General features: G+C 45.8%; 1 protein-coding gene and 1 long non-coding RNA gene across 2 annotated transcripts in view; both read right to left on the bottom strand.

Moving 5' to 3' along the window:
• The window catches only part of LOC140418954 (uncharacterized), a 150,762-nt gene extending 124,634 nt beyond the window's left edge, over positions 1-26,128 (bottom strand). The window contains exon 1 of the mRNA XM_072502639.1: positions 26,065-26,128. Within this exon, the coding sequence (XP_072358740.1) occupies positions 26,065-26,120 (56 nt within the window). The 5' untranslated portion in view covers positions 26,121-26,128. The remainder of the gene's footprint in view (positions 1-26,064) is intronic.
• On the bottom strand, positions 68-4,309 carry LOC140418968 (uncharacterized). Its single transcript, XR_011945447.1, has 2 exons — positions 3,934-4,309; positions 68-2,792 (listed from the first exon to the last, which is right to left on the bottom strand). It is a non-coding gene; the product is annotated as an uncharacterized lncRNA (long non-coding RNA).
• Positions 26,129-27,713: the final 1,585 nt, after the last annotated feature.

The following is a 27,713-nucleotide window of genomic DNA, read 5'->3' as shown; positions in this document are numbered from 1 at the left end:
CTCGGTCCCGCCTTGCTAAGAAAGTATAGTAGACTCATCGATATTTTGTAATAACCTCTGTTTCAGGTTACGGTTAATTTTTTAATTACTTTATTTTACTTCAAAACATAACATCACTGACTTTACAACAAGTAAAAAAGATCTTGCTTCTGGATTTTCCGTTCGAGTTGATCAGACCTTCGTGGCATCCTTGACAATCTCTCTTCTTATCTGTGGGTGTTCTCAGTAGCTTCGATCCCTTGTTAGGTTCGTGCATTCAATCATTCCCATCTACCGAAACAGCTCTGAGAGCTGGAAGTGAATGACTATAGCGATTCAGGATATTTATTTCCTTCTCAAAGCAGTGCTGGTTAAATTTTATTATCTTCAAGGAATATCTTCTGCTCATTTATGTAATTTTATTTGTCTGTTGCACACTCCTAGTTTCCATCATGTCTAACAAGAAGATGCTTCAATGATAAGCATTGGTAAAAATGCTTTGATATTTGTCTCTTAATCTTAGTGGAGTGATACCTCTGGTTCTAGTCATGTTTAAACAGACTCCTTCTTGGTGTTAATTTCTGCTTTATTAGACTCTGGCAATTCGTATCAACTGCTTGCTAAAATAATTAACTTCTATGAAAGTGTGAGGTAGTTTTCCCTCGATGTAACTAAAAACTTAAATGACTAGTTTTTCTTTAACTTGAAAGGACAGCGTCAGATTAAGCAGTCTCAAGCTGGTTTTCAAGCTGGTAAAGGCTATTTGCATTTCAAACCCTCTTTTCTGAATGCTGTTAACCCTTTGTGGGATTTTTGCTTGCTTTTTCTCAGACCTTTGGGTTTTGTCATACCTACTTGTTTCAATTGACATCTTTCCCATTTTACTTTACAGCGAATCATGTTCATATGTTCTGGTCCCGTCCAAAGCTGGAGGATTACTGGAAGGAGGTTTTTAGGGTAATCACTAAAGTGGTGCACATGAAACAGGACCTGGATCCCCGGGAGGCCATATTCGGGGTGTCGGACCAGCCGGGGTTGGAAACGGGTGTGGAGGCAGATGTTGTAGCCTTCGCCTCGTTGATAGCCCAAAGGCGGATCCTGTTGGGATGGAGAGCAACCTCTCCACCCTGTGCCCTGGCATGGTGGGAGGACCTGTTGGAATTCTTAACTCTTGAGAAGGTTAAGTTTGAACAGAGGGGAAGGATGGAGGGGTTCTACAATTCATGGGCGTAATTCATTATGCACTTTCAAGAATTGGATAACATCGAACATTAGGGAGGGGGGTGGGTTGGGACTGTATGTGTTAATGGTGACGGTGGGTGATTCCCGATTCCTTTTTGTTATTTGTTTATTTTAACATGCGAGCAGTTGTTTGGGGGTTTGGTGGGAGGATGGGATTGTTGTTGTTGAGATGGGGATTGACATTGTATTCGGTGGGTGTAAATTTGGGAGAAAATGTGAAAAAGGAGATATTAACAGGAAAGATAAGGTCGCTAAAGGTAAACTATTTTCATTGGTTGGAGCCTCTAAACCTAGGGGCATAATCTGGAAATTAGGGCCAGACCATTCAGAAGAGATGGGAAAAACGTCTTCACACACAGGGTGGGAGAGGTTTGGAACTCTCTCCCACACACAGCAGTTGAAGCTAGAACAGTTGTTCATTTTAAATCAGAGATGGATAGATTTTTGTGAAGCAAAGATATTAAGGGACATGGGCCAAAGGCAGGTATATGGGGATAAGCCACAGATCAGCCATGATCTCATTGAATCGAGGGGCTGAATGGCCTACTCTGGTTCCTATGTTCCTACAATACAATATATTTAATATAATAAACATTCATCATAACTGTACAAGATAAAATTAATACATTACATCTGCTTCTGTGAATCGTTTCAGTGGAAATGTGCCCTCGTTCAAGGAAATTCAGTCACTGGATTGTAAATTGGGAGACCAGCCAGTGCAACAGAAACAAACTCTCTGACCCTCCCACTTCAACTGTCAGAATGAACATGGTTCAGTCCTGGATGTGATTAACAGCAGCAACAACAGCAGAATCCAACCCCTGTAATGACTTGTGAACTCGCTGGTGTTTCTGCAGGTGGGCTGCACTTCTGAATCCTTTCCCACACACGGAACAGATAAACGGTTTCTCATCAGTGTGAACTCGCTGGTGTGCTAGCAGGTTGGACGAATCAGTAAATCCCTTCCCACACACTGAGCAGGTGAATGGTCTCTCCCCAGTGTGAACTCGCTCGTGTTTCTGCAGATGGGATAACTGAGTGAATCCCTTCCCACACACTGAGCAGGTGAATGGTCTCTCCTCAGTGTGAACTCGCTGGTGTCTCTGTAGGTTGTATTGACATCCGAATGCCTTCAAACATACGGAGCAGGTAAACGGCTTCTCCCCAGTGTGAACTTGCTGGTGTGTGCATAGGTTGAATGAAGTAGTAAATCCTTTCCCACACTCAGAGCAGATGAACAGTGGCACATCGCTGTGAGCTCGCTGGTGTGTCCGCAGGTTGGATAACGTACTAAATCCCTTCTCGCATTGAGAGCAGATGAACGGTCTCTCCCCGGTGTGAGTGCGTCGATGAGTTTCCAGCTCAGATGGGGATCCGAATCCCTTCCCACAATCTCCACATTTCCACGGTTTCCCCATGGTGCGGGTGTCCGTGACACAGTGCTTTTCCAGTCACACTGACAGTAAAACAGCCAATGGTTTTCCCCGTCCTAAACGAATTGAGTGACTCTGTCAGATCTTAATGTGAAGTTTGGTTTGAGATTTTACTGCAAATCCTCCCCTTTGAATATCCTGTGAGAGTTTACAAATGTCATCACTGTCAGTACAGTACAGAAATACAACAGACAAATCTAGTTTCAATGGATTATTCTTTCATCGCTCTTTTGCCTAAAGTCATCCCAGACAGACTCCCTTTTGCACTTTGCCGTACTTAATATTCACACCCCCAATTCTTCTGAAGGAGCGATTCATGCTGATTGACAGATCCACGGTCACTGCTTTCTGTCCAGGACAGTGGATTAAAAATCTTTATAGAGACTGCTTGTATGTATGTGTGTGTGTGACATACAGTAATGTATTTCTTAATTGGAGGGACATACAATTGGAAGGGGAAGTGTGGAAGAGCTTTATTTAAACAGCCAGTGGTCATAATGTGGAAATCCCCATCTCTGAGGATGGTGGAAGTGGAGACAAATAATTTCAAAATTAAATTCCATAGGCAATTGGAGAAAACAAACCGACACAGAAACTGGATTATAGAGGGGGAAGGGATTGACTGGATTGCTTTAGAGTGTCTCGGCATGGACTCAAGTTACCGAATGGACTCTTTTTGTGCCTTAATGATTCTATGGCTGGGAATATATTTAGTAATATATTTTTTAAAATAGAAATAATAATAAATGCAGTTTTTCACAATCAAAATAATTTAGATAAAATAAGTACCATATAACAACACTAGATACATTCTATCCTATATTAATTTACTGTCTCCTTAAATGTCAACCATCTACTGGGGAAACCATCCCTATAATTATGAACATTAGAAAGCACCATCCTTTTAGCCAGACAATACATGTCACAAAAACAGAAAATGCTGGAAAACCTCAGCAGGTCTGACAGCATCTGTGGAGAGAGAACAGAGCTAATGTTTCGAGTCTGGACGACTCTTTGACAAAGCCATCCAGGCTCGAGACGTGACATTTTCCAGCATTTTCTGTTTTTGTTTCAGATTCCAGCATCCACAGTAGTTTGCTTTTGTCTTAGAAATAAATGTTTCAAGCTGAGGGAGCAAATTATGTCAATGTCTCTGAGAAAGACCTAGGACAATCTTTCCAGAGTCTGCACCCTTCCTAAATTCACCTCCTGTCCCACCTGCAAGTCAACAATTTAGTTCAAAATTAGAAATGTGGAGAAAAAGAAGTGTGTTACTCACAGATATTGGACACGGGAGGCGGTTTAGTCTGTGTGAATCTGAATCTTCATTCAGCGATGGAGCAGCAGCCGCTTTGCTGCACAGCAATGGACAGGTTCACAGACCCATTGTCCAACTTCCGTATTCAGACGCGGGATGATCATAGTGCTTCCGGTGCGCTGACTCTTCCCATTGGTCAACTCGCGCGGAGCGGATTCCGACCCCACGTGGGGCTGGGAGACACTTTGATGCGCTGAACTGTTGTCCAATCCGCAGTGTTTTACTGCAGGAACCAGTGATATTCTCCCAATGGGACTCCAATTGTGTGCTGGGTAAACCCTCTGAGCCATTGTGACGCCACAACGGAGTCCTGCCTGAATCAGCCAATAAGAATCACTGCTTCACAGTGACGTCATTGTAACCCTGTCCCTCACCAAGACCCCTTCCAGCCAAGGTTTCCCGGTAACCGGCCAACGAGGAGCTCTGCAGGACCGGAAGGACTCTGCACCTCCAGGCAATCAGAGGGCGGGCTTTGTGTGAATGAAGATTGAGCTTCACGGAGACTGAAACTTCCTCCTGTTTCAAACATCTGTGAGAAAATCACTTTACTTTCTTTCCCCTTTCCATTTCTTTTCTAATTCTGGATTTCAATTGTTGATTTGCTGAAACTGAAGGGAAAGTAAGTGAATCCAGGGAGGTTGGACACTCTGGAAAGGTTGGTCCAGGTCATAGAATCCCTACAGTAAAGAAGGAGGCTATTCGGCCACATCGAGTCTGCACCGGCCCTTGGAAAGAGCACCCTACTTAAGGGTAGGTAAGTACTTAAGCCCACACCTCCATCCTATCTCCCGGGACCCTGGAGCTGTGAGGCAGCAATGCTAGCCACCATGCCTTCCTCTCACTCTCTCTCTTAAAGACATTAACATCCTTTGCACTCTCAGCATGACATTTATTTGTCTGGCTAAAAGGATGGTCTCTTTCCTAATGTTCGCAATTAAAGGGCTGGTTTCCTCAGGAGGCGATTGACATTTAAGGGGGCAGTAAATTAAGAGAGGATAGAGATATGTCTCGTGATGTTATATGGTATGTTTTAGATATTTATTGGCCTGTAATAAATTTCATTCATAATTATTTCTAGTCTTGTAATATATTACTCTAGTTGTGTTATATTTTTCCAGTTATAGTGTCACTAAAGCACACAAAGTCAAATTTAACAACTTGTGTCCATGTTGACTCTCTTTAGATCAATCCAGTCAGTCCATTCCCCGGTCTATATCCCCTGCCTGTATCCCCTTCCCCAGTAAGTTTATTTCTTCAAGTGCTGATCCAATTTCATATAGAACTCATTCATCTCATAGGTAACAAGTTCCTGGTCATGTGCATTCACTCATAAATAAAGATCTTCTTTGTTGTAATTTTTTTTCATTCATTCATGATACCTAGACCTCGCTGGCTGGGTCAGCCTTTATTGCCTAATTGCCCTTGAACTGGGTTGATTTGTTCGGGCATTTGAGATCAACCACATTTTTGTGGGTCTGAGAGGGGATCTGATAGAAACATATAAATTTCAACAGGAGTGGACAGAGTAGATTCAGAAATAATGCTCCCGCTGGTGGGGAGTCCAGAACTAGGGGCTCATAGTTTGAGGATAAGGAATAAAACTGACGTGAGGAGAAATCCTTCACCCAGAGAGTGATGAGCCTGTGGAATTCATTACCACAGAAAGTCACTGAGGCCGAAACATTGTGCAATTTCAAGAACAAAGAACAAAGAAAAGTACAGCACAGGAACAGGCCCTTCGGCCCTCCAAGCCTGCGCTGACCATGCAGCCCGTCAATACTAAAATCGTCGAAGGAGTGAGATATAGCTCTTAGGGCTAAAGTGATCAAAGGATATGGCTCTATGGGCAATGGATAGTGTGTTGGACTTCTACTTTTTAAAAGTAAATTTAGAGTACCCAATTCATTTTTTCCAATTTAGTGGCAATTTAGCGTGGCCAATCCACCTAGCCTGCACATCTTTTGGGTTGTGGGTGTGAAACCCACGCAAACAGGGGGAGAATGTGCAAACTGCACACGGACAGTAACCCAGAGTCGGATCAACCTGGGACCTCAGCACCATGAGATAGCAGTGCTAACCACCATGCTTCCCATACTAGTCATGTGATATTAACAATATGTCATCACCACACCGAGTGATGCAGTGTACTTTACACACATTTTTAATCCAGTAATATATACATATCCTACCTATATGATCCTTTTCAGGTCTCTGCCCTGCACAGGAATTAGTGAACATGGATATGTTCATCAGCATGAATTGTCATTCATAAGAATTGGGACGGTGTATATTAGGCACAGCAGAGAGAATGGAGGGAGTGTGTGAGATGGAGATATACAGGTTTTGGGGATGGGAGAGGAAGGAATATTCCATAGAAACGAGCATTAGGTGTTGTGAATATCTATCCTGTCCTGACAGTGATGACTTTTGTAAACTCCTTTCACAGGACAATAGAAGTTTGCATTCGGGAAATTCAAATTAAATATTGCATCAAGTTCGGACAGAAGTCAGTTGATTCATCAGCAACTGAATATCATCCTTCGAATGTGGAAGGAGAAATGTTTCTCTGTTCTGCCTGTGAGAAAAGATTTCAAACATCAGTGTGACTGGAAAAGCACTGAAATACACATGCAGCCGAGTGAGAGTGTTCCAGTGAACTGACAGTGGAAAGAGATTTAACCAGTTACACAGTGGGGAGGCGGTGGTGTAGTGGTAACGTCGCTGGACAAGTAATCCAGAGACCCAGGATAATGATCTGGGGACTCGGGTTTGAATCCAACTACTGCAGGTGATGGAATTTAAACTCAATAAAATATCGGGAATAAAAAATTTATGAAACCAGCTGGTTCACTAATGTACTTTAGGGAGGGAAATCTGCCGTCCTTACCCAGTCTGGCCTACATGTGACTCCAGACGACATAGCAATGTGGTTGACTCTTATCAGTCCCCTCAAGGGCAATGAGGGATGGGTAATAAATGCTGGCACAGCCTGCGACGCCCACGTCCAATGAATAAAAAAAAATTGTTTCATTAATTGTAACTCAATTAAGGATCACTACACATTTAATCATGTTACAAAATAATTAATACAGTAATTTGTAATAAATACATTTGGTTAATACAAGATGCACTGTTCTCTACTGAGTAGCACTACACTCCATATGCTTCACCTGGTGTCTGTGTTTGCATTGTATATTTATCGTATGTCCTATGCTTTTTCATGGATGGAACAATACTTTTCACTACCTCGGTACACGTGACAACAAATCAAATCCAATCAAAGAGAGGGCGGCATGTGGCGCAGCAGTTAGCACTAGGACTGCGGCGCGGAGAACCCGGATTTGAATCCCGGCTCTGGGTCACTGTCCGTGTGGAGTTTGCACATTCTCCCCATGTCCCCACAACCCAAAGATGTGCTGGTTAGGTGGATTGGCCATACTAAATTGTCCCTTAATTGGAAAAAAAAAAAATTGGGTACTCTAACTTTTAAAAAAAATTAAAAATCCAATCAAAGAGAATTTCTTACTAGTTTTCAGATTGAACAAAGAGTCTTCTTAAAAATTATTCATTCGTGGGAGTCACTGGCTGGGCCAGCATTTACTGCTCATTCCAATTGTGCTTGAACTGCGTGAGGCTATTTCAGGGGACACTTACAAATTAACCGCAACATTGCTGTGGATCTGGAGTCACGTTTAGGCTAGGCCACATAAGGAGAGCAGATTTCATGAAGGTCTTTAGTGAACGAGGTGGGTTTTACAACAATCAACAATGTCATCATTGGACTTCTAATTGCAAACTTTTATTCAATTTCACCATCTATCTTGCCAGATTCGATCCCAGATCCCCAAGAGCATTAACCTGGGTCTCTGGATTACCAGCCCAGTAACAATACCATTACACCACTGCCCAGCCCACATAGACTTGGCAGAATATGATGTCTAGTAACTTCTCAAAATTATAAAGTAATTTATTTTTTCAACCAAATTCTGATAACTCTGCAGTTTCTGGAAACATTTTGGTTGATCATGTTATTTTTTAAAATAAAGATCTAGTCTTTACAACATAATTACCCAATACACCAATTCACTAATGATAATCAATGTTCACTACTGAATAATCATGAATTTAATTGTTTTTTGCTGTGAAATCAATACAAAGTTAATATAGAAAAGGTACAGAAGGTGAAATGGCTGCAGGAAGCCACATGTTCGAGGTATAAAAGGGCTTCCTTGACCTTGTTACTAATGATAGTGATTACACTATGAAAATAACAATTTTATAACTAAATGTGATTACACATGTGTACTTACAGCTTCCTACATTACAACAGTGAATATGTTTCAAAAGTACTCCATTGGCTTTAAAACACTTTCGGAGGTCCAGTGGTCATGAGATGTTTTATAGAAATGTACATTTGTTCTAACTGTCCGCAAACTAGGATATATTAAACTTGGTGTCCTCACCAATTTATTGATAAAGGTAGAGTCTTAATTTTGGTAATAAGCACGTCGTTGACACCATTTTGAATACTCTGTGAAACTCCAGACACACCATAGGCACAATTATCTGTTGTAAAACACAGCGAGTTGTTGTGATTTGGAATGCACTGTCTACAAATGGTGCTGGAATCTCATTGGACTGTAACTTCCAAAAGGAAATTTAGTGCATTCTGAAAAAGAAAACAAAATAATCGAACTATGGGCTTAAATGGGTCGCTGTACAAAGAGCTGGCACGGGAAAAATGGGCCAAATAGACTCCTCGATGCTCCATGAGCCTTGTGTAGATGTAAAGGGAGTGGTAACAACCTGGAACCTACTGCTCAAGAGGATAGGAGATGAAGGAATGATTTCAATAGGAAATTGGGCGGGCACTGACAGAAATAAACCATGGGGATTTGGGGATAGAATGGGGCAATGGACAGACTGGCTTCCTCCACAGGGAGCCGACATGGTCTCAAAGGGCTGAACGGCCCCATTCACCACCCTCCAGTAGCTGTGATCTCAGGAGAGAAATTCAGCTGCTCCAGTCACTCCAACTAACTGGAGTCCATCAACTCTGGTGCCATTCTTGTTAATGTCTGCTACACTGTCTCTAAGAACTTCACATCTTTCCTAAAGTGTGGGGCCCCTATATAGGGTTCCGTTCTAGAGGGATAGAATTGAAAAGCACGGAGGAAATGTTCAACTTGTTTAGAACTAGGGTTGGACTACACTGGGAGCTCTGTCAACATTGATTATCTCCATTTAGAAAAAGGAAATAGAGGCACTGGAGAAGGTGCAACAAAGATTCAAAATATTCAGAACTGAGAGCATTTAACACCCAGGAAAGGCTGGGGCTGCTTTTTTCGGGAAAAGAGAAGACTGAATGATGACCTGTAGAAAATCTTTAAGATTATGAACGGATTCAATAATCCAATAGGAATTTCAGTAGAAACCTCTTTACCCAGCGAGTGGTGAGAATGTGGAACTCACTCCACAGCGAGTGGTTGAGGTGAACAGCATGAATACATTGGACGTAAAGCTAGATACACAAATGATAGAGAAAGGAATAGAATGAGATGCTGTTGGGGGAGATGTAGTGGGGTGGGTGGAGGATCATGTGGAGCATAAATACTGACACAGACCATGGCTAACCTCAGCCGGTATGGGAATTTAACCTGTGCTGTTGGTGTCACTCTGCACAAACCAGCCATCCAGCCAACTGAGCTAACCGATCCCCGTGTCAATCTGTAATAATTCCTTAAATATTAGTGATTGCCTGTCTCCCACCATACTATTTAATGTAGTTTCCCAGTGCACCTCAGACAGCTTGCCCCTCATACCCTGATAGTTTTCTTCTGTGAGAAGCACCAAGATAAATTAAACAAAAGAACCATGTAACCACCATAGCCCGTCTTCAAGGCAATATGGCATGGGTTTTGGGGTATCCAAACAGAAATGGTAATGAAACATCTTCTAACCTCCAAACCCCCTTTCATTCCTTGTGAAATATGAAACTAGATACTCGCAAGATGGCTCAGAGAGAATCAGCCCACTGGAGGCGAAGTCGTGAGACCGGCCAGTCCAGCAGAAAGAAACCCTCTGACCCTCCCCATTGACCAACAGAATGAATAAAATGCAGTCTTTGATGCAGTTGAGAACAGAAACTATACCAGCAGAATCCAATCCCTATAATCAGTTGTGCAGTTGTTGGTGTCTCAGAAAGTGCGATGAATTACAAAGTCCCTTTGCACATTGAGAGCAGGTGAATGGCCTCGCCCCAGTATGAACTCCCTGGTGTGACTGTAGACAGCATAACCGAGTGAATCGCCCAAATCGACGCACAAACGGGTGTGAGATAATCGGGATTATGGAGACATGGCTGCAGGATGACCAGGGATGGGAATTGAATATATTCAGTATTTAGGAAGGACAGCCAAAAAGGAAATGGCAGTGGCGAGGCAGTGCTGGTTAAAGAGGAAATTAATGCAATAGTGAGGAAGGATATTAGCTCCGACAATGTGCAATCTGTATGGGTAGAGCTGGGGCAAAATAATTAGTGGGTATCGTATATAGACTCCCAAACTGCAGTGGTGATGTTGGGAATGGCATAAAACAGGAAATTAGGCTGATTGTAAAAGTTTCTATAGGAATGTGAAGAGAAAAAGATTGGTGAAGCCAAATGTAGGTTCCTTACAGTCAGAAACAGGGGAATGTATAATAGGGGACAAAGAAATGGGTGAGCAAATAAATACATACTTTGGTTCTGTCTTCACATAGCAGATACTAGAAATGTTGGGGAATGCAGGATTTAGTGAGAGGGAGGAACTGAAGGAAATCAATATTAGAGAAATGGTGTTGGAGAAATTGATGGGATTGACGGCTGATGAATCCCCAGCGCCTAATAATCTGCTTCCCAAAGTACTTAAGGAAGTGGCTCTAGAAATAGTGGATGCATTGATGGTCATCTTCCAGGATTCTACAGACTCTGGAACAGTTCCTGAAGATTGGAGGGTGATTTATGCAACTCCACTATTTAAAAAGTGAGATAGAGAGAAATCAGGGAATTATAGACCATCAGCAGTGGGGAAAATTCGAGAAAACCATTATCAAAAATGTTATAGCAAAGTACAAATATACAAAAAACAGTGGCAGGATTGGACAGAATCAGCATGGATTTATGAAGGGGAAATCATGCTTGACAAATCTACTGGAATTCTTCGAGGGTGTAACTGGTAGAGTTGATGAGGGGGAGCCAGTGGATGTGGTATATTTGGACTTTCAGATGGCTTTTGACAAAGTCCCACATAAGAGATTAAATGTGTAAAATTAAGGAACATGGGATTAGGGGTAGTGTATTGAGATAGATAGAAAACAGGTTGGTAGACAGGAAACAAAAGTAGGAATGAATGGATGTTTTTCCAATTGGCAGGCAGTGACGGGTGGGGTACCACAGGGGTCGGTGCTAGGTCCCCAGATATTCACAAGATATATTAATTGATTTAAAAAAAATGTAAAGTACCCAATTCTTTTTTTCCAATTAAGAGGCAATTTATTAGGGCCAATCCATCTAGCCTGCACATCTTTGGGTTCTGGGGTGAGACCCATGCAGACACGGGGAGGCGTTGTCTCCACACGGTCAGTGCCCCGGGGCCAGGATTGAACCCTGGTCCTCAGTGCTGTGAAGCAGCGGTGCTAACCATTGTGCCACACTATATATTAATGGTTTGGAGGAGAGAACAAAATGCAATATTTCCAAATTTGCAGATGACACCAAATTGCATGGGAGGGTGAATTGTGAGGAGGATGCAGAGATCCTTCAGTGTGATTTGCACAAGTTGAGTGAGTGGGCAAATGAAAGGAGATGCAGTATTATTTGGAGACATGCGAGGTTATGTGTTGATGGGCGGGGGGATGGGAGAGGGGAACAATGACAGCGAGACAAGTGGGCGGAGTGATGAGTCATCGGGCTAGCTGAGAAAGCTGGTCAACGGAAGCCAGGTGGGGGGTGTGCATACAGCCAGTATATGGCAGGGGTTGGGTTACAGAGGGTTGTTGCTGGGGGTGGGGGGGGGGGGGGGGGGTCGGGGGGAGCTATTCTGACATGGGAGGGATTTGAATCAGGTAACAGACAGGAGGTTGGGGGTGGGAGCCGCCAGGTGGCGAACCGGAAGAGGCGTGGCACATGGGCTGGAGGCGGGCCCAGGAAAGGTTATGGCTGATTGGCGTAGGGGGAGGGCCGGATGCCCTCCAACCAGGCTGATCACCTGGAATGTCAGAGGGTTAAACGGGCCAGTCAAGAGGACGTGTCTGTTTGCACATCTGCGAGCTTTAAAGGCGGACGGAATCATGCTGCAGGAGATACACTTGGAAGTGAGTGATCACACTAGATTCAGGAAGGGCTGGATTACCCAGGTCTTCCACTCGGGTTTAGACTCCAAATCCAGGGGGGTGGCAATTATGATCAATAAACGGGTTCTATTTAAGGCGGAGGACACAATTGCTGATGGGGTGGCAGATTCCTTATGGTCTGCGGCAAGCTTGAGGGAATGAGAGTAGTCCTGGTGAATGTATATGCCCCAAACTGGGACGATGCAGACTTCATTGAAAGGCTGTTGGGGAAAATTCCCGACTTGGACTCACGCAAGCTGATTATGGGTGGAGACTTTAACACGGTTCTCGACCCCGGCCTAGACCGGTCATGCTCCAGAACGGGTAGGGTCCCAGCAATGGCAAGGGAACTGATCGGTTCATGGAGCAAATGGGGGATGTAGATACATGGAGAGCCAGTCGGCCGATGGGAAAGGAGTTTTCGTTTTACTCACATGTCCATAAAGTCTATTCTAGAATTGACTTTTTCATCATGAGTAGGGATTGTTTAGTTGGGATAAAGGACACGGAATACTCGGCGATCACTATTTCGGACCATGCCCCACACTGGGTTGACTTGCAGGTCTGCAAAGAGAGTTACCTGCGCCCGCAATGGAGACTGGATGTCGGATTACTAGTGGATGAGGGGGTGTGTGAGAGACCTGAGGAAGTGTATGCAGAACTATATGCAGGTCAATGACACAGAGGAAGTCTCAGCAGCGGTCCTGTGGGAGGCGCTGAAGGCGGTGGTGAGAGGGGAATTGATCTCTATACAAGCCCATAGGGATAGAACGGTTCAGAGCGGAAATGGACAGACTGGTCAGGGAGATTCACCAGACGGACAAGGAATATGCGGAGTCCCCGAGGGAGGACCTACTCAGAGACAGATGGAAGTGGGAGTGCTGTCCACGAGTAAGGCTGTGGAACAGCTCAGGAAGGCAAGGGGCGCGATCTATGAACATGGGGAGAAAGCCAGTAGAATGCTTGCGCAACAACTCTGGAAGAAGGAAGTAGCCAGAGAAATAGGTTGGGTAGCGGATGGTGAGGGAAACAAAGTGGACCACCCAACAGGACTGAACAAGGTGTTTCGGGATTTCTATAGCAAGCTCTATACCTCGGAACCCCGAGGGGCCGGAAGGGATGAGGCGCTTCTTGGACGGACTGACCTTCCCTAAAGTGGGAAGGGGGCTAGTAGACGGGTTGGGGGCCCCGATCAGGGTGGAGGAAATACTGGGTGGCTTGAAGGACATGCAGTAGGGCAAAGCCCCGGGGCCGAATGGATACCCGGTAGAGTTCTACAAAACGTTCCCGGAGATAGTGGGGCCGGTTCTGACCAGGGTGTTTAATGAGGCGAGGGACAGAGGGGCTCTACCCCCGACGATGTCACAAGCCACCATCTCGCTGATACTAAAACGGCACGAGAACCCGGAAGCGTGTGGGTCATATAGGCCAATCTCCCTGAACAATGTTAACGCTAAGCCGCTGGCCAAGGTCTTGGCGTTTAGAATTGAGGACTGGGTACCGGAGGTAATTGGGGAAGACCAAACTGGGTTCGTTAAAGGTAGACAGCTGACAGCCAACTTAAGAAGACTACTTAACGTGATCATGATGCCCCCAGAGGGCAGAGAGGTGGAATTAGTGGTGGCAATGAATGCCGAGAAGGCCTTTGACCGGGTGGAGTGGGACTATTTGTGGGAGGTATTGGGACAGTTCGGGTTCGGGGAGGGCTTCATCGACTGGGTCAGATTGCTATATCAGGCCCCGGAAGCTAGCGTAAGGATGAATAGGACAACATCCGATTATTTTAGACTACACCACGGGACCAGACAGGGATGCCCACTCTCTCCATTGCTGTTTGCTGGCGATTGCTCTGAGAGCAGCCAGGGGTTGGAAAGGAATAGTCGGGGGGATTAAGCATAGGGTCTCGCTCTACGCAGACGACTTGCTTCGATACGTATCGGACCCACTGACCGGGATGGATGGTATAATGGAAACACTGAGAGAATTTGGCTGATTCTCTGGGTACAAGCTAAATATGACAAAGAGCGAGATGTTTGTGGTACAGGCGAGGGGCCAGGAGAATAGGTTGAAGGGGCTTCCATTTAGGCTGGTCGGGAAGTGCTTCCGATACTTGGGGATACAGGTGGCGCGAGACTGGGGCAGGCTACACAAGTTAAATTTGACCAGGGTGGTGGCGCAAATGAAGAGTGAGTTCCGGAGATGGGATGCACCCCCGCTATCACTTGCGGGGAGAGTGCAGACGGTGAAGATGACGATCCTCCCGAGATTCCTATTTATTTTCCAGTGCCTCCCAATTTTCATCCTTCTTTAAACGGGTTGATAAAATTATTAGGGGCTTTGTTTGGGCGGGGAAGTCCCCGCGGATGAAGAAAGTGATGCTAGAGAGGAATCGCAGCGAGGGGGGACTGACACTGCCGAATCTTAGCAACTACTACAGGGCAGCCAATATAGCCATGATAAGGAAATGGATGGTGAGTACGGGGTCTATTTGGGGGTGGCTGGAGGCAGCTTCATGCAGGGGCACCAGTCTAGCAGCCCTGGTCACGGCTCCTCTGCTGCTCCCGCCGGCCAGGTACTCCACCAGCCCTGTAGTGGTGGCGGCCCTGTGGATCTGGGGCCAGTGGAGGAAACATGTGGGGGAGGTGAGAGCATCGGTCTCGTCTTGTGACAACCACCGTTTTAAGCCGGGGAACATGGATGGCGGGTTCCGAGCATGGCGAAGGGTGGGGGCGGGGTGGATGGGCGATTTGTTCCTAGTAGGGAGTTTTTTGAGCATAAGGGAGCTGGAGCAGAGATTTGGACTGGCATGGGGAAAGGACTTCAGGTACTTGCAAGTACCTGATTTCGTTTGCAGATAGGTCCCATCCTTCCCACGCCTCCCACCAAACGGGATCCAGGACAGAGTAGTTTCCAAGGGAGAAATGGGAGAAGGGAGAGTCTTGGACGTCTATAAAGAGCTCATGAGAGCGGAGGAGTCTCAGACAGAGGAACTGAAACTTAAGTGGGAGGAGGAACTCGGTGAGGAGATGGAGGACGCCGTATGGGCGGAAGCCCTGAGTAGGGTAAACTCAACTCCAACATGCGCAAGGCTCGGCCTGATTCAATTCAAGGTCGTCCATCTGGCACACATGGCGGTGGCCCGGATGAGTAAATTCTTTGGACTGGAGGACAAGTGTGCTAGATGCGCAGGAGAACCAGCGAACCATGTCCACATGTTCTGGGCATGTCCAAAATTTAGAAGATACTGGGAGGGTTTTGCGGACTTCATGTCCCAGGTTTTGAAAACAAGGGTGGCGATGAGTCCAGAGGTGGCAATTTTTGGGGTTTTGGAAGACCCGGGAGTCCAGGAGGAGAAAGAGGCCGACGCCTTGGCCTTTGCTTCCCTGGTAGCCAGGCGACGAATACTGCTGGCATGGAGGGACTCAAAGCACCCAAAGACTGAAATATAGCTTGCCATGTCCGAAAGTTTTCTCGGTTTGGAAAAAATTAAGTTCGCCTTAAGAGGATCAATGACAAGGTTCGCCCGAAGGTGGCAACCGTTTATCGACTTCTTTGCGGAGAATTAAACGTCAGCGGGCGGGGGGGAGGGGGTGTGTGGTGAGTAGAGTAGAGTAGGGGGATAAATAGGCGGGTGTTTGTGAGAGATGACTTGTTTTTTTGCACTATGTTTCTCGTGATAATGGCACATGATAATGGTACACTGTGGCTGTTTACAATGCCAAAAATACCTCAATAAAATTGTTCATTAAAAAAAAAAATGAGAAGGCAGACTATTAGCTGAATGGCCATAAATTACGAGGGGAATGTGCATTGAGACCTGGGTGTCCTCGTACACTGGTCACTGAAGGAAAGCATGCAGCTGTAGCAGGCGGTAATGAAGGCAAATGGTATGCTGGTCTTCATTGCGAACGGATTTGAATACAGGAGCAGGGATATCTTGCTGCAATTATATAGGGCCTTGGTGAGGCAGTACCTGGAATATTGCGTGCAGTTTCGGTCTCCTTAGGAAGGATGTTCTTGCTCCAGAGGGAGTGCAGCAAAGGTTTACCAGACTGATTCCTGGGATGGTGGGACTGACGGACGAGAGATTGAATGTTAGGATTGTATTCGCTGGAGTTCAGAAGAATGGGGGACCTCAGAGAAACCTATAATATTCTAACAGGACTTGACAGGGTAGATACAGGAAAGATTTTCCCGATGGTGGGAGTGTACAGAACCAGAGGTCGCAGTCTGAGGATAGGGGGTAAACCATTTAGGACAGAGATGAGTAATTTCTTCAACCAGAGAGTGGTGAGCCTGTGGAATTTGTTACCACAGGAAATAGTTGAGGCCAATACATTGTATGTTTTCAAGAAGCAGATGGATATAGCACTGAGGGCGAAGGGGATCAAAGGATATGAAGGGGAAAGCGGGATTAGGCTATGGATGGTAAGCCATGATCATAATGAATGGCGGAGCAGGTGCAAAGGGCCAAATGGTCTCATCCTGCTCCTATTTTCTATGTAATCCCTTCCCACACTAAGAGCAGGTGAATGGCTTCTCCCCAGTGTGAACTCGCTGATGTCTCTGCAGGTTGGATAACAGTGTGAATCCTTTCCCACAGAGGGAGCAGGTGAATGGCCTCTCCCCAGTGTGAACTTGCTGATGTTTCCGCAGGGTGGATGAATCAATAAATCCCTTCCCACACTTAGAGCAGATGAACGGCCTCTCTCCAGTGTGAACTCGCTGGTGTCTCTGCAGGGTGGATGAATCAATAAATCCGTTCCCACACTGAGAGCAGGTGAACGGCCTCTCCCCAGTGTGAACTCGCTGGTGTGTCTGCAGGGTGGATAACTGAGCGAATCCCTTCTCACACTGAGAGCAGGTGAACGGCCTCTCCCCAGTGTGAATTCGCTGGTGTGCCTGCAGGGTGGATAACCGAGTGAATCCCTTCCCACACCGAGAGCAGGTGAATGTCCTCTCCCCTGTGTGAACCCGCTGGTGTGACTGCAGGGTGGATAACTGAGTAAATCCCTTCTCACACTGAGAGCAGGTGAACGGCCTCTCCCCAGTGTGATTGCGGCGATGAATCTCCAGCAGAGATGGGACTCTGTATCCCTTCCCACAGTCTCCACATTTCCACGGTTTCTCCATGTTTTGGGTCTCGTGTCTCTCCAGATTGGACAGTCAGTGGAAGCCTTGTCTGCACGCAGACCATGTGCACTGTCTCTCCTCACTGTGAATAGTGTGATGTTTTTTCAGGCTGTATCACACCTTGAAGCTCTTTCCACAGTCAGTTCACTGGAACACTCTCACTCGGGTGTGTGTTGTGTGGGTCTTGGTGCTTTTCCCATCACACTCACATTTAAAATGTTTTGAAGCTGATAGATCAGACAAACATTTCTCCTTCTCGCCGATGATATTCAGAGCCCGATGATATTCAGATCAGAAGGAATCGAGTGAGTTTGTCACATCAAGACGTGATGTTTGAGATTTTTGTCTATAATTCCTCCTCTTCCAATATCCTTTAAATACAATTTACAAAAGTCATCATTGTTAGTACGGGATAGAAATTCAGAACAGACAATTCTAGTTCCTATGGAACATTATTTCCTCTCTCGGTCTCCAAAATCTGTAAATCTCCATCCCACACAATCTCCCTCCATTCTCACTCTGCTGTATCTAATATTCATCCTCCCAATTCTCCTGAAGGTGCTGATTCATGTTGATTGACAGATCCAAGCTCAGCTCTCTGCTTCCTGACCAGGACACAGAGATTACGTGACACCACTGTTTAAAAAAGGAGGTAGGCAGAAAGCGGGTAATTATAGGCCAGTGAGCTTAACTTCAGTAGTAGGGAAGATGCTGGAATCTATCATCAAGGAAGAAATAGCGAGGCATCTGGATGGAAATTGTCCCATTGGGCAAACGCAGCATGGGTTCATAAAGGGCAGATCTTGCCTAACTAATTTAGTGGAATTTTTTGAGGACATTAACAGTGCGGTAGATAACAGGGAGCCAATGGATGTGGTATATCTGGATTTCCATAAAGACTTTGACAAGGTGCCACACAAAAGGTTACTGCATAAGATAAAGATGCATGGCATTAAGGGGAAAGTAGTAGCATGGATAGAGGATTGGTTAATTAATAGAAAGCAAAGAGTGGGGATTAATGGGTGTTTCTCTGGTTGGCAATCAGTAGCTAGTGGTGTCCCTCAGGGATCAGTGTTGGGCCCACAACTGTTCACAATTTACATAGATGATTTGGAGTTGGGGACCAAGGGCAATGTGTCCATGTTTGCAGACGACACTAAGATAAGTGGTAAAGCAAAAAGTGCAGAGGATACTGGAAGTCTGCAGAGGGATTTGGATAGGCTAAGTGAATGGGCTAGGGTCTGGCAGATGGAATACAATGTTGACAAATGTGAGGTTATCCATTTTGGTAGGAATAACAGCAAAAGGTATTATTATTTAAATGATAAAATATTAAAACATGCTGCTGTGCAGAGAGACCTGGGTGTGCTAGTGCATGAGTCGCAAAAAGCTGGTTTACAGGTGCAACAGGTGATTAAGAAGGCAAATGGAATTTTGTCCTTCATTGCTAGACGGATGGAGTTTAAGACTAGGGAGGTTCTGCTGCAATTGTATAAGGTGTTAGTGAGGCCACACCTGGAGTAGTGTGTTCAGATTTGGTCTCCTTACTTGAGAAAGGACGTACTGGCACTGGAGGGTGTGCAGAGGCGATTCACTAGGTTAATCCCAGATCTGAAGGGGTTGGATTACGAGGAGAGGCTGAGTAGACTGGAACTGTACTCGTTGGAATTTAGAAGGATGAGGGGGGATCTTATAGAAACATATAAGATTATGAAGGGAATAGACAGGATAGATGCGGGCAGGTTGTTTCCACTGGCGGGTGAAAGCAGAACTAGGGGGCATAGCCTCAAAATAAGGGGAAGCAGATTTAGGACTGAGTTTAGGAGGAACTTCTTCACCCAAAGGGTTGTGAATCTATGGAATTCCTTGCCCAGTGAAGCAGTAGAGGCTCCTTCATTAAATGTTTTTAAGATAAAGATAGATAGTTTTTTGAAGAATAAAGGGATTAAGGGTTATGGTGTTCGGGCAGGAAAGTGGAGCTGAGTCCACAAAAGATCAGCCATGATCTCATTGAATGGTGGAGCAGGCTCGAGCGGCCAGATGGCCTACTCCTGCTCCTAGTTCTTATGTTCTATTAGAATAGGAGCAAGAGTAGGCCATTCGGCCCACTGAGTCTGCTCAACCATTCAATGCGATCCTTGGCCGATCTACCCCAGCACCATTTTCCCACACAATCCCCATATCCCTCGATATCTTCAATATCTAGAAACCTACCAATATTTGTCTTGAATATCCCTGATGACTGAGGCTCCACATTCCTCTGGGGTAGAGAATTCCAAAGCTTCACCACATCCTCATCTCAGCTTTCTCTCTATTTTCCTACCTGTTGTCCATAACCCTTAACTCCATTGTCAATAAAATATCTGTCAAACTTGTGCTTTGATATATTCAATGATCCCCAGATAGGGGCTGTTTAGCACAGGGCTAAATCACTGGCTTTGAAAGCAGACCAAGGCAGGCCGGTAGCACGGTTCAATTCCCGTACCAGCTTCCCCGAACAGGCGCCGGAATGTGGTGACGAGGGGCTTTTCTCAGTAACTTAATTGAAGCCTACTTGTGACAAGAAGCGATTTTCATTTTAATTTTTCAGATACAACTGGTCCCTCTGAAAGAGAAATCCAAAGACTAACAACCCTCTGAGGGAAGAGATGACTGGAAATCTATGACATAGCTGCAGTCTTATCATAGATTATCATAGAATTTACAGTGCAGAAGGAGGCCATTCGACCCATCGAGTCTGCACCGGCTCTTGGAAAGAGCACCCTACCCAAGGTCAACACCTCCACCCTATCCCCATAGCCCAGTAACCCCACCCAACACTAAGAACAATTTTGGACACTAAGGGCAATTTATCATGGCCAATCCACCTAACCATATATATATATATATATATATATCAGAACAAATTTACTTTATTACAAACTGCAAATAATATATCTAATCTGTGCCATGTAACAACACGAGACATATCTCTGTCCATTATTAATTTACTGTCCCCTGAAATGTCAGCCATCTCCTGGGGAACCCACCCCTTTAATTGTGAACATCAGGAAAGAGACAAGCCTTTTTAAAAATAAATTTAGAACAACAAAGAACAAAGAACAGTGCAGCACAGGAACAGGCCCTTCGGCCCTCCAAGCCCGTGCCGACCATGCTGCCCATCTAAACTAAAATCTTCTACACTTCCGGGGTCCGTATCCCTCTATTCCCATCCTCTTCATGTATTTGTCAAGATGCCCATGCAACGTCAATTATTTTTTTTCCAATTAAGGGGCAATTTAGCGTGGCCAATCCACTTAGACATGGGGAGAATGTGCAGAGATGTGCAAACGCCCCACGTATAGTGACCCGGGGCTGGGATCGAACCTGGTTCTCGGCACAGTGAGACGGCAGTGTTAACCACTGCACCACCGTGCCACCAGTGACCACCCTTTTAGTCAAGACAAATAAATGCGTCAACCTGTTAAGGAGATGTGTGGGAGGAGTTGGAAACACTTTGTGGAGCTGCAAATCTGCATGAGTTTTATCCCCCCAATTATAATATAATAATCTTTATTGTCACACGTAATTAGCACTGCAATCAAGTTACTGTGAAAATCCCCTAGTCGCCACATTCCTGCCCCTGTTCAGGTACACTGAGAGAGATTTCAAAATGTCCAATTCACAACAGAAAGTCATCCCAAGGAGGAGGAAACATGCTAAAGGGGAGACAAGGCATCCATGGTTGAAGAGGGAAGTCAAGGACAGCAAATGAAACAGCATACAATTTGGCGAGGATTAGTGGGAAGCCAGAGGATTGGGAAGCCTTTAAAAGTGATCAGAGGACAACTATAAAAGCAATAAAGGAAGATGAAATAGAAGTGCAAGCTAGCTAGTAATAAGTGAAGATATGAAGAGTTTTTTTCAATATATAAAAGGTAAGAGAGAGGCAAATATAGACATTGGACCACTTGAAAATGTGGCTGGAGAAGTAATAATAGGAAACAAAGAAATGGCAGAGCAACTGAACAGTTACTTTTCATCAGTCTTCATGGTGGAAGACACGTGGGATGCCAGAGATCCAGGAGAATCAGGGGGCCGAGGTGGGTGCAGTGGCCATCACTAAGGAGAAGGTTCTGGGGAAAGGTCTGAAGGTAGATAAACCACCTGGACCGGATGGGTTTAGAACCCCAGGGTTCTAAAAGAGATAGCTGAGGAAATTGTGGAGGCATTGGTGGTGATCTTTCAGAAATCACTGGAGGCAGGAAGGGTCCCAGAGGACTGGAAAGTGGCTAATGTAACACCGCTGTTTAAGAAGGGAGGAAGGCAGAAGATGGGAACTTCGAGGCCGGTTAGCCTGACTTCGGTCATTGCTAGGATTTTGGAGTCCGTTATTAAAGCTGAGATCGCGGAGTATTGGGAAGTACATGGTAAAATAGGACTGAGTCAGCACAGCTTTGTCAAAGGGAGGTCATGTCGAACAAGTCCGTTTGAGGAGGTAGCATGGAAGATAGACAAAGGAGAACCAGTGGACGTGATTTATTTAGATTTCCAGAAGGTCTTTGACAAGGTGCCGCACAGTAGACTGTTAAATATGTTAAGAGCCCATGGTGTTAAGGGCAAGATCCTGGCATAGATAGAGGATTGGCTGGCCGGCAGAAGGCAGAGAGTGGGGATAAAAGGGTCTTTTTCAGGATGGCAGCCGGTGACTAGTGGTGTGCCTCAGTGGTCTGTGCTGGGACCACAACTTTTTCCAATATACATTCATGATTTGGAAGAAGCAACTGAAAGCACTGTTGCTAAGTTTGCACATGATACAAAGATCTAAAGGGGGACAGTTAGTATTGAGGAAGCACGAGGGCTGCAGAAGGACTTGGACAAGCTAGGAGAGTGGGCAATGAAGTGGCAAATGAAATACAATGTGGAAAAGTGTGAGGTTATGCACTTTGGAAGAAGGAATTTAGGCATAGACTATTTTCTAAATGGGAAAATGTTTCGGAAATCAGAAGCACAAAGGTAATTGGAAGTCCTTGTTCATGATTCTCTTAAGATTAACGTACAGGTTCAGTCGGCAGTTAAGAAGGCAAATGCAATGTTAGCATTCATGTCAAGAGGGCTAGAATACAAGACGAGGGATGTGCTTCTGAGGCTGTATAAAGCTCTGGTCAAACCCCATCTGGAGTATTGTGAGCAGTTCTGGGCCCCGTATCTAAGGAAGGATGTGCTGGTCTTGGAAAGGGTCCAGTGGAGGTTCACAAGAATGATCCCGAGTGGCCTAATTCTGCTCCTATGTCTTATGGTCTAATCTCCTGTAAAAGGAGTTTCCAAAATCCATCGCAGTCAGTCCTCCTCCTGCTCCCTGGTCCAGGATGACCGCTCATGCCCCCCGCTGCACACTGACCCTCGTTGTCATCAGCAGTCCCTTGATTTGAGGGCAACGTCTACTCACGTGTTGTGAGCTTCTGCCTTGGGTCTTCATGTGACTCATAGAATTTACAGTGCAGAAGGAGGCCATTTGGCCCATCGAGTCTGCACCGGCTCTTGGAAAGAGCATCCTACCCAATGTATGTATGTATGTCCCTTTCAGGCAGGGAAGAGATGGTCGAGTGAGGGAACCATGGTTGACAAGAGAGGTTGAATGTCTTGTTAAGAGGAAAAAGGAGACTTATGTAAGGCTGAGGCAACAAGGTTCAGACAGGGCATTGGAGGGATACAAGATAGCCAGGAGGGAACTGAAGAAAGGGATTAGGAGAGCTAAGAGAGGGCATGAACAATCTTTGGCGGGTAGGATCAAGGAAAACCCCAAGGCCTTTTACACATATGTGAGAAATATGAGAATGACTCGAGCGAGTGTAGGTCCGATCAAGGACAGTAGCGGGAGATTGTGTATTGAGTCTGAACAGATAGGAGAGGTCTTGAACGAGTACTTTTCTTCTGTATTTACAAATGAGAGGGGCCATATTGTTGGAGAGGACAGTGTGAAACAGATTGGGAAGCTTGAGGAAATATTTGTTAGGAAGATGTGTTGGGCATTTTGAAAAACCTGAGGATAGACAAGTCCCCCGGGCCTGACGGGATATATCCAAGGATTCTATGGGAAGCAAGAGATGAAATTGCAGAGCCGTTGGCAATAATCTTTTCGTCCTCACTGTCAACAGGGGTGGTACCAGGGGATTGGAGAGTGGCGAATGTCGTGCCCCTGTTCAAAAAAGGGACTAGGGATAACCCTGTGAATTACAGGTCAGTTAGTCTTACTTCGGTGGTAGGCAAAGTAATGGAAAGGGTACTGAAGGATAGGATTTCTGAGCATCTGGAAAGACACTGCTTGATTAGGGATAGTCAGCACGGATTTGTGAGGGGTAGGTCTTGCCTTACAAGTCTTATTGAATTCTTTGAGGAGGTGACCAAGCATGTGGATGAAGGTAAAGCAGTGGATGTAGTGTACATGGATTTTAGTAACGCATTTGATAAGGTTCCCCATGGTAGGCTTCTGCAGAAAGTAAGAAGGCATGGGATAGTGGGAAATTTGGCCAGTTGGATAACAAACTGGCTAACCGATACAAGTCAGAGAGTGGTGGTGGATGGCAAATATTCAGCCTGGATCCCAGTTACCAGTGGCGTACCGCAGGGATCAGTTCTGGGTCCTCTGCTGTTTGTGATTTTCATTAATGACTTGGATGAGGGACTTGAAGGGTGGGTCAGTAAATTTGCAGACGATACGAAGATTGGTGGAGTTGTGGATAGTGAGGAGGGCTGTTGTCGGCTGCAAAGAGACATAGATAGGATGCAGAGCTGGGCTGAGAAGTGGCAGATGGAGTTTAACCCTGAAAAGTGTGAGGTTGTCCATTTGGAAGGACAAATATGAATGCGGAATACAGGGTTAACGGTAGAGTTCTTGGCAATGTGGAGGAGCAGAGAGATCTTGGGTCTATGTTCATACATCTTTGAAAGTTGCCACTCAAGTGGATAGAGCTGTGAAGAAGGCCTATGGTGTGCTCGCGTTCATTAACAGAGGGATTGAATTTAAGAGCCGTGAGGTGATGATGCAGCTGTACAAAACTTTGGTAAGCCCACATTTGGAGTACTGTGTACAGTTCTGGTCGCCTCATTTTAGGAAGGATGTGGAAGCTTTGGAAAAGGTGCAAAGAAGATTTACCAGGATGTTGCCTGGAATGGAGAGTAGGTCTTACGAGGAAAGGTTGAGGGTGCTAGGCCTTTTCTCATTAGAACGGAGAAGGATGAGGGGCGACTTGATAGAGGTTTATAAGATGATCAGGGGAATAGATAGAGAGTCAGAGACTTTTTCCCCGGGTGGAACAAACCATTACAAGGGGACATAAATTTAAGGTGGAAGATATAGGAGGGATATCAGAGGTAGGTTCTTTACCCAGAGAGTAGTGGGGGCATGGAATGCACTGCCTGTGGAAGTAGTTGAGTCAGAAACATTAGGGACCTTCAAGCTGCTATTGGATAGGTGCATGGATTACGGTAAAATGATACAGTGTAGGTTTATTTGTTCTCAAGGGCAGCACGGTAGCATTGTGGATAGCACAATTGCTTCACAGCTCCAGGTTCCCAGGTTCGATTCCGGCTCGGATCACTGTCTGTGCAGAGTCTGCACATCCTCCCCGTGTCTGCGTGGGTTTCCTCCGGGTGCTCTGGTTTCCTCCCACAGTCCAAAGTTGGATTGGCCATGATAAATTGCCCTTAAGTGTCCAAAATTGCCCTTGGTGTTGGGTGGAGGTGTTGAGTTTGGGTAGGGTGCTCTTTCCAAGAGCCGGTGCAGACTCAAAGGGCCGAATGGCCTCCTTCTGCACTGTAAATTCAATGATAATCTATGATTAATCTAGGACAAAGGTTCGGCACAACATCGTGGGCCGAAGGGCCTGTTCTGTGCTGTATTTTCTATGTTCTATGTTCAAGCCCACACCACCCTATCCCCATAACCCAGTAACCCCACTCAACCAACCTTAAGGGCAATTTTGGACACTAAGGGCAATTTAGCATGGCCAATCCACCTAACCTGCACATCTTTGGACTGTGGGAGGAAACCCGAGCACCCGGAGGAAACCCACGCAGACATGGGGAGAACGTGCAGACTCCGCACAGAGTGTCCCAGCCAGGAATCAAACCTGGGACTCTGGAGCTGTGAAGCAATTGTGCTAACCACTATGCTACTGTGCTGCTCAACAGAGCCGCAGTGCTTTGGACACATGGAACAGGATATCTAATAAGACAGTAATATCTGGAGGACAGGATTGGCTTCCTTTTCTTTCCATCTCTGCCACCGCTTCGCATCAATAAGACATTGGGACTCAAAGACTAATCCAGTTTGATGGACAAGTTGTCTCCATTCTGAACAATGGGGAACAAGCTCCTCCCACTCATTGAAACATCGCCCGCGACAGAAATGACAAACGCGCATGCGCGCTGATACACATTAAAGATGGCGGCCGTTAACCCGAGCCGAACGTGAAGAGCTGCAGCCCCGCTCGGTACAAATTGGGTCCCGTAAACTTTTGCGAGGTTTGCCATTGCAACAGCTTTACACAACGTTTCCGCCCACTCCCGCTTTCTCTCGCTGCCTCTATACTGTTAAACGCCTCTTACCAATTTCGGATCTGAAGAAAAGTTGCTTCTCCTTCGCCATTACCCACACTGCGCATGCTTCAATCACAGCGGGCCCCGCCCCTCATTCACTCCGATTGGTTGGAGGACCAGCCGCTTTCGGTCGGGAAATTCCGTTCCGCCACTCCTTTTCCTATTGGTCGGGAGCTGCCGTCAATCACCCGGGCATTGTGACGGTTACAGATGGTGAGAGTGGCCACAGGCTCAGGTTGACTCGCTGATAGTCCAATAATAACAGTGGGAGTCTCAGTGGGACAATCAGACAATAATAATGGAGATGGGGCCCAGAGGATAAACAGCAACGGATTCACTCACTTTGAGAGTAACAAACACAGTGTCTGTTCCCATAATAAAAGTCAGGCTGCAGTGTGTGTGAGTGAACACATCTGTGTCTGCACAGATTTCCTGCCGCTGCTCTTGTTTCCTCCCTCACCGTCCAAAGATGTGCAGGTGAGGTGGACTGTTATGCTAAATTGTCCCTGGGAGCGGTTATGAGGATAGGGTGGGAGATTGGCCCAGATTGGGTGATCTTTCAGAGGGGCGGTGCAGACTCGATGGGCCAAATGGCCTCCTGCACTGTAGCAATTCTATGATCATTGAATCCAAAGTCCCACCCTATCCTCATAACCCCTTCCAGGGACAATTTAGCATAGCCAATCCACCTAACCTGCACATCTTTGTACTGTGTGGGAGGAAAGAAGAGCACCAACAGGAAATCTGTGCAGACACAGCAAGAATGTACAAACTCCACACAGTGACCCAAGGTCAGGATTGAACCCAGGCGCTGTAAGGTAACAGTGTTATCCACTATGCCACCCCTGTTACTTTGTCACAGTTATTAGACAATAAGCTGCCTGTTATTCCTATTCTGGTGTGTGTTACTCTGTTACTATTATTATTAGACAATAAAAGGAGGACAAGGTGGAAAGGAAGAGAAGGTGGAAAGGAGCAAAAATGTTGTGTTGTGGTGTCACTGAGAGGTGTGTGATAAAATAGGAATGGAAACGTCATGACAGAGCCACGTGTGACTGACTCTACCTGACTGAGAGCAATGAGGACATGTGGAATTCCAGAGATTTCTGATATCTGAGGTCACAGAATCCCGACAGTGCAGAAAGAGGCTATTCGGCCCATCGAGACTTCAGTGACCCTCTGAAAGTGCGTGCCACCCAAACCCACTTCCCTGTAACCCCTTAACCTGACGTACACATCCCAGGACACAAAGGGGCAATTTTGCATAGCCAACCCGCCTGACCTTCACACCTTTGAACTGTGGGAAGAAACCGGAGCACCAGAGGAAACCCACGCAGAGACCGGGAGAAAGTGAGAACTCCACACAGTCACGTGAGGCTGGAATTGAACCCGGGTCCCTCGCGCTATGAGGCAGCAGTGCTAACCACTGTGCACCGCCCACTGCCTGATATGATTATCCCTCTCAAAAGCCCATTTATAACCATTATTTCTAGGGTCTTACATCAATCACTTATTCAACTGTCCATTAGTCAGGAATAGATATTCAAGTGAAAACCTCATTTTCCATCGGATGTCCATGAAGCCAGGTTGTGGCTCATCGCTTGCTCGGACGTCCTGTTTAATCTTTACACAGGCAGCTGGTTTACATGTTGGACTTG

Source organism: Scyliorhinus torazame, chromosome 5 (assembly GCF_047496885.1).
Source record: "Scyliorhinus torazame isolate Kashiwa2021f chromosome 5, sScyTor2.1, whole genome shotgun sequence".
Classification (NCBI taxonomy): Eukaryota; Metazoa; Chordata; class Chondrichthyes; order Carcharhiniformes; family Scyliorhinidae; genus Scyliorhinus; species Scyliorhinus torazame.
This window is presented reverse-complemented; position numbering and strand designations above follow the sequence as displayed.